Source organism: Rhododendron vialii, chromosome 4a (genome assembly GCF_030253575.1).
Source record: "Rhododendron vialii isolate Sample 1 chromosome 4a, ASM3025357v1".
NCBI lineage: Eukaryota > Viridiplantae > Streptophyta > Magnoliopsida > Ericales > Ericaceae > Rhododendron > Rhododendron vialii.
Genome location: NC_080560.1, coordinates 4,982,148 through 4,989,174, shown reverse-complemented (window position 1 = coordinate 4,989,174; position 7,027 = coordinate 4,982,148). Strand labels below are relative to the sequence as shown.

At 38.1% G+C, this 7,027-nt stretch overlaps 1 protein-coding gene across 1 annotated transcript; it reads left to right on the top strand.

Moving 5' to 3' along the window:
* The first annotated feature begins 1,146 nt into the window (after positions 1 to 1,146).
* Positions 1,147 to 2,186, top strand: LOC131323487 (protein DMP3-like). The gene has a single exon (XM_058355307.1). The coding sequence runs from the start codon at positions 1,316 to 1,318 to the stop codon at positions 1,952 to 1,954; it is 639 nt and encodes a 212-aa protein (XP_058211290.1). The 5' UTR covers positions 1,147 to 1,315; the 3' UTR covers positions 1,955 to 2,186.
* The last annotated feature ends 4,841 nt before the right edge of the window (positions 2,187 to 7,027 follow it).

Genomic DNA, 7,027 nt, shown 5'->3' with positions numbered 1-7,027 from the left:
CCTAAATTTAACAGAGATGTGCCGTCTAAGTAGGGTTGCTAAAAGAACCAAACAGCACGAGCACGGCTCAATTTCTGTGGCTCTAGTAAGTATCAAGATACATGAGACATTCAAATTGAAACGTGTTTTTACCCGATCTCAAAATGATGCGACACGAATCATGATTGTCCCTAAATTTCCCTAAATTGAACGCGAAAGTCTGGGAAGATGTTATAAGTTACCTACTCTTTTGCATTTTTCCTCTTTTAGGATCAACTCAAACATCAATCGGCTTGTGGACCAAGAAAAGATATGTGTTTTCCAACCAAAAACGTTGACGGTGAATGGCGATCATATCCTAAAACCAATACACGAAATAAGATCAATATCCACTTTTTCCACCACTGCCATTTGTGGGTTTCACCGCGCGTTCATTGAAGCAATCTAAATCGTTCATTTTGTAGGACCCGTCAAATAGTATAATCACTCCAAAAATTAGCTACATCGGACATCAATAGATATGTCAAAAATTAAATTTTAGTTTGTAAAATGGACAGTCTGATTCTGTAAAGTTAAACTGTCCATGACAGTCCATTTCAAAAACCAAAATTTAAGTTTTGATATACATATCTATGTCTGACAAAAACCAATTTATGTCAAAGATATGTTACTCTGTGAGTTTTACAAGATAGTAAACGGTTTAGATTACTACAATGAACGCACGGTGGGATCCACAAATGACGGTGGTGGAAAAGGCGGATTTTCTACCTCACGTGGAAAGAATTTATTATCTACAAGTGGATGAGATGAAAAAAAGTGAAAAACGTTTTTGTACAGAGATTTCGCCCAATGTTATGTGTTTAAAAGTGTTTTGAACGATTCGAATTGAAAATCAATTTTTACCGGTCAAAATTTAAAAACATGTCTCATCCGTTAATCGTCGAGATAGAGAAATGAGATTGTGCTGCGCCTCTGTAAATAAGTTTCTCTCTCGGAAGAGAGATATCCAGCTCCAGCACACAAACCTGGAATAGAACCAGTCAAACAAACCCAAGAGCACACGTTTTTACAGAGAAACACCCCATGAAAATTCAAACTACCCTTGGAGACGACAAACCCCAATTTCTACTTTCTCCTTCCCAAAATCCTCACATTTTAACTCCTTTAAATACTCCCCCTCCTCCATCACCACCACCATCAAATCAAAACCCAAACCAATTCACAATTTCACCACCATCTCCTCTGCGCACGGCATAGCTCCGCCCGGCGCCACTGCCGTTTCCCCCCTTTTAATCTTTCCGGTCAATACATTTCTCGAAACCCCAACAAAATTAAAATGTCTCTCAGATCAAGGCCAACCATCACAAAGCAAACATCAATCCCTGCCAACCCACCGGAATCCCCCACGCCCCACCAACCTCCGCCGTCCCTATCCCAACGAACACTCACCCAAACCCTCACCGGCACCGCCAACCTGGCCAACCTCCTCCCGACAGGCACCCTCCTCGCCCTCCAACTCCTCACCCCGACCTTCACCAGCGGCGGCGCGTGCGACTCCGCCACCCGCCCCATGACCGCCGCCCTCCTCTGCCTCCTCGCCCTCTCCTGCTTCCTCGCCTCCTTTACCGACAGCTTCCGCTCCCCAACCGACGGCCAGGTCTACTACGGCTTCGCCACCTTCAACGGGCTGTGGCTGTTCGATTCCCGGGCCGAGCCGGGTCCGGATTCGGATTTGAAAAAGTACAGGGCGACGTTGATCGACTGGGTACACGGGGCGGCGTCCGTGCTGGTGTTTGCGGCGGTGGCGATGAGGGATAAGAGCGTGCTGAGTTGCTTCTACCCGACGCCGAGTCGGGAGGTTCAGGAGGTTTTGAATGCAGCGCCGTTGGCCGTCGGGTTGATTAGCAGCTTCTTGTTCATGGTTTTTCCGACGAGGAGGCATGGGATTGGTTACCCTGTTACAAGCACCACATAAAAGGCCTTGGTTGGATTTTTATTTTTATTTTTTAATTTGTATGTGGATTTTTTTGATTCCTCGGGAGTAAATAATGTAAAAGAAATGCTGGTTTTTTTTTTTTTTGCCTTCTAACATGGAATTCTTTAAAGAGAATTAGTAATTATGATACTGTAATTGTGATTCCAATACTTGTTAGATTCTCGGAAGATGAAAAATAATGAAGCACAAATAAGAGCGTCTCAATTGTTAATTTCTTGAAGCACAATAATTTCTTGAATTTCCGTGCTAGCGCAGGTGGATTGTTCTCCCTGCTAATGTATATCATCTAGCAACATTTTTTTTTGTTAATTTCTTAATAAGGAAAATAGAGCAAAACTTTAGGAGATAAAATGAAAAATATATTGGGATACAAAGTTCAATAATAAAAAATTGAAGGGCGAAAAACACAGTATCCATGCATCAAAGAAATTACACGGTATTGACGAAAACCATGATATCCATGCATTGAAAAACCGGTATTGGGCATTTCCGGTGATTCCGTTCGTTTCCGGCCTAATACCGGTCGTTCCGCGTCCTGTACCATCTCGCAGCAGAAAAGAAGGTTACTGTTTTTTTCTTGACCAATGGGTTTCGGGAGATTAAAACTCGATCAAGATTCTAGATAAAGGTTATATAAATAAGCTTGAATGATGTTTTCAGGGTATGTTGTTTTGTTGATATAATTTCTCTATGCCTTGGGTTGGGCCGAATTCATAGATAGTTTACACCTGAACTTTTGGGCTTTTTGGTCATGGTCATATGTTGGATACATTAGTTCTTGCTCTTGGGTAAGTTATACTGACCCACTATTTCCACACCTATTTAACTTTTTTTGAACGACAAAAAAAATTTCATTAATCTAGAAATTGTTACAAGATTAATAGGAGTAAAAAAAAACAACTTCATATTTAAAGAACAATTCTGTCCAATCCGAGACCCAAACCTATGACTGGCAAGAAGCCAATCAAAGAACACCCATTGGGACAAAGACCATCAAAAAAGGCCGAAGCCCAAACACCCTATATGAGTCTAAAATATCCAGATCAGTACAAAATCAGCGCATGAAAAACAACAGGGAAAATGACGGCCAAGGACGTGTTTGATAATTAATACCCTCCAAGGACATTTTCAGTATTAACAAATGTTCTCAACATGTCCTTGGCGGGTATTAATTATCAAAACACATCCTGGGCCGTCATTTTCCCAAAACAACAGGACTAGAAGTCCAAATCAGAAAAGCCAGCTCAATAAATGGGCTAAGCCCAATCGAAAAGAACCGAGCCCAGCCCAAACGTACACCCCTACCTAAATCTGCATATGACTGCTTTTTTTATTCTTAAATCCCTCGAAACCAGTAGCTTGCTAAGATTTGAACAATCTTGTTAATTTAAATATGCTATCATTATAGTTCATCCATGTGCTTCATAGTTCACTTGGCAAACTCTGAATATCCTATCTGATTGTTATTGCTGTCGATTTTTCCAAGGATTATCATCTCTAAACCATTGGTTTTGTGCTCAGAGATAAGAATGAACCATGGAGTGTCAAAAGGAAAGATATTTGATCTGATTGAGTTTTTGAGAGTTTCCTCAGTTTTGTTGGTTATGAAAGGTTTTGTGTGTCTCAATGTTTGGCGGCTCGAATCCTTCGAAATGTAAGATGAATCTAATATCCATCCATTGGGGCATACTATCGCATTTCACTGTTTTTTCATTTCTAGCGTGGCCGATCTAGAGCTACAGTTTTGTTCGGATTCAACTTTGCAAAGGTACTGTGTAATCAACCAAAAACCGATAAGAAACCGGAACTAGAAACTGATACGATTGGTAATCTGCCAATGGCAACTGTATAAGGGCTTGTTTGAAAATTGAACGCGTTTATTAGAGCATCGGGTGTTACACAAATCTAGCAAAAGCCATATTTTTGTGTTTGATCCGTAACTATAAATTTTACAAAGCATGAATGCGCACTCAGGGAATGTGATATTGGTAATTTTTCAGAAATGATTTGAAGTTTTGAACTGTTTCACTGACCCAACTCAATATCCTGCCCCCAAGTCAATAACCACAATTTGGGTTGGGTTGCAAGAGGGATTCACATTCTTTCCTGTCCTTTCGGACTGGACTACCTTGTGGTCTATTCTAGGAAAGTTGCTATTGGAACCCACGGGTGCCATCTCTATCAGCATCCTTGGATCTAAGGATCCACTCCTAATGGGATTATTTATAATCACTCCCAAACGATGGCGATAGGTACGCAAACTCTTGTACCCTAATCGCTTGAGCTTTATTTTACTTTTCATTACAAATCAATTGACACCCTGTTCCTTTTGGGTTTTGAGAGTAATCATTGGAGCGAAATAGAAAGAGAAAATTTATTGAAAATCGTGCCCAAAAACTTTGAGACCCCTAAACGTACAAGGGTCTACATCGGAGGGGTGTCGGTGTCTTAGTTTTCTCTCCCAAGTCTTGACCGGGCACACCAGAAATCGGTTCATCAGTTGTCACAAGATTTTGATTGATCTCTGGATAACATAACTTTTAACATTGATTGATAGTAGTAGGGTCAAGAAATTCCTCAAACAACAGTCACTCAAATAGCATGAGGATCCCAAAAGAGAATCACTTCGATAGCTTAAAATGACTTTAATGGGTGGGACGATGGGACAGAGTTCTTATCTTCTACTGGGAAAAATCTTTTAGCAGAACTCAGGACAAGGTGGAAAGAGAGCAATGGGATATGACTAGTGTTTTTTATCCATCACATAAGAAAAAAAGATTTTATTTTTTTATTTTTATCTATCCATTTTAAATCATTTGATGATTCCATTCCAAAAGAAATAGACAACTGCGAAAAGGAGATACTGAACTTATCATTCTAGGCTTATCAAAAAAAGAAAAACTTATCATTCTAGCACAAGATAGTCCTCAGGGTACTGCGCCTCAGGTTGGACTATTTGTAGGTTCTTCCCGAGTCTAAAAAAAAATGATCAGAGTCGTTTATTCTTATATCTTGTCGACAACATTGGTCATATTGAAAATTCATAGAATGGGTGTTATGGGGTTTTGCCCCAATGGGTGTTTTCATGGGTTGGTTTCTTGCTAACCTAGGGTTTTGGGTCTAGGGTAGGCATAAGATAGTTCTAGCTTTACTTTAAAAAAAGAAGTTGTCATCATCCATTATCCTTTTAATCTTTGTAATATTTTTCAAGGATTAATAAATAAATAAAAATCACCATTCAGAAAAAATATCAAAATTTCACAGTGATCGGAGTTGGGTAGATATGATTTCGGCATGTACTTTCCTGAGATAAAAAAAGTTTTCAATCTGGTGTGTCAACATATGGTTTTATGAGATAAATGCATGACAAAATTATATTTACCGAGTTCCCAATCGATACTATTTTTCATATGATTCATTGTCTTGATGAGATTTATATTGCGAACAACTACGATAATTTTTTTTTTACCCGAAAATTACCACAACAGGAGGGTGTAGTCCCATTACAAGCTCACTCCCCGTTTTCGCTAAAAAATTTGCACTATAACTTATTAGCACTTGTGAAATTGTTCATTTTAAACTAAAACATCTAACACATTTTCTTCTATTTATAATTTAGCGAAAACAACTTGACGTTTATAGACTACAAGAAGTAGTCCATAACTTGACGCGTGGCGCCGTGGCGGGGACGCCTTAAAAAGAAAAATAGTCACACATTGCACTTCGTTGTGAGTTGGATAAGACAAGTCTATCCCTTGAAGATAGGAGTACTAAAGTAAAGTGCTAATGGTTTCAGACTGGGAGACATTTCGATGGGACTACTGACCATACTCATTTTTGTGTGATTCGAATATTGTTCTCATTCCTGTAAGTTTTGGTGGGATGCAGTATCACGTTCAAAATATCATATCAGTCAAACACTTTTACCTTCGAACTCGCCAACTCCTTAGTCCTTAGGTTGCGTTCTTAGAACGTCCGCATCAAGTTCTTTAAATTTTATATCAAGAAGTACTTCAAAAATTTATTTTATTACTTTAGCTATTTATTTTTAAAATATTTATTGCATCAGACTCTCTATATTAAAACTTTTTCATTAAAAATATTACTTACTCTCACTATTTTCTTAAATATTATTATTTTTTTTGCTAAGAGCCTTGTTTGGGGCACAGCAAATGAGCAACAAATTGATGATTTTTGCGGGATCCATTATGGGTCCAACAAAGATTATTTAAACTGCAAGTCATTCTTAAAATGCTATTTTATGAGTTCTAGAAAGAAAAAAAAAGTTCAATCCTATAATGGTAAAGGTTACTTTAGAATTCGTAGGGTGCCCTACAAATGCTAAAACAATCCTTACCAATATCTGTTTGACCTAAATTTTTTTCAGGAATTCATAGAAAAATATTTAAAAAATGATTTGCAGTTTAAATCATCTTTGTAGGATCCCGCAATGGGCCCGGCAACAATAAAAAAAAATTTAAGCTTTTCTTGCCGGTACCAAGCCGGCCCTATCTTTGGAGGTGTGGCAGCTCAAAGTTTAAAATGAAAACATTAAATAAATGTTTGACTCGTGAATAGTTCATCGTGGAAGAAAAAGAGCAATTGTAGCGATGTTACTTTGATGGCAAGCAAAGGAGAGGCTGATAAAGGGGGTTATGGTGGGATGCGGGGGCTCTGCTGTGCCTCCTGGCATAGCACTCCCTACCCACATCAAAAAATGGTACCGTTTTGGAGAAAAAAAAAATTAGCTTTCCTATTTGCAATCTTATAGAACAAAAATGTGATTATAAAAGCTTTAAAGATAAAATTTAATTATGTCTCTTTAGAATAATATGATCAGAATAATAAGATCTTTACACTGATTCAAACGGATTGAAAATTGGAGCAGATAATTTTTAACTATATTTTTAATATATAAACAGTCTACAAAAATTAAGTACTCCAATTTTTAATCCGTTTGAACAAATGAGAATGTCTTATTATTCTAAACATATTATTCTAAAGGATCATAATTAACTTTTGTCTCTAAAACTCTTATAATTAAGTATCTGT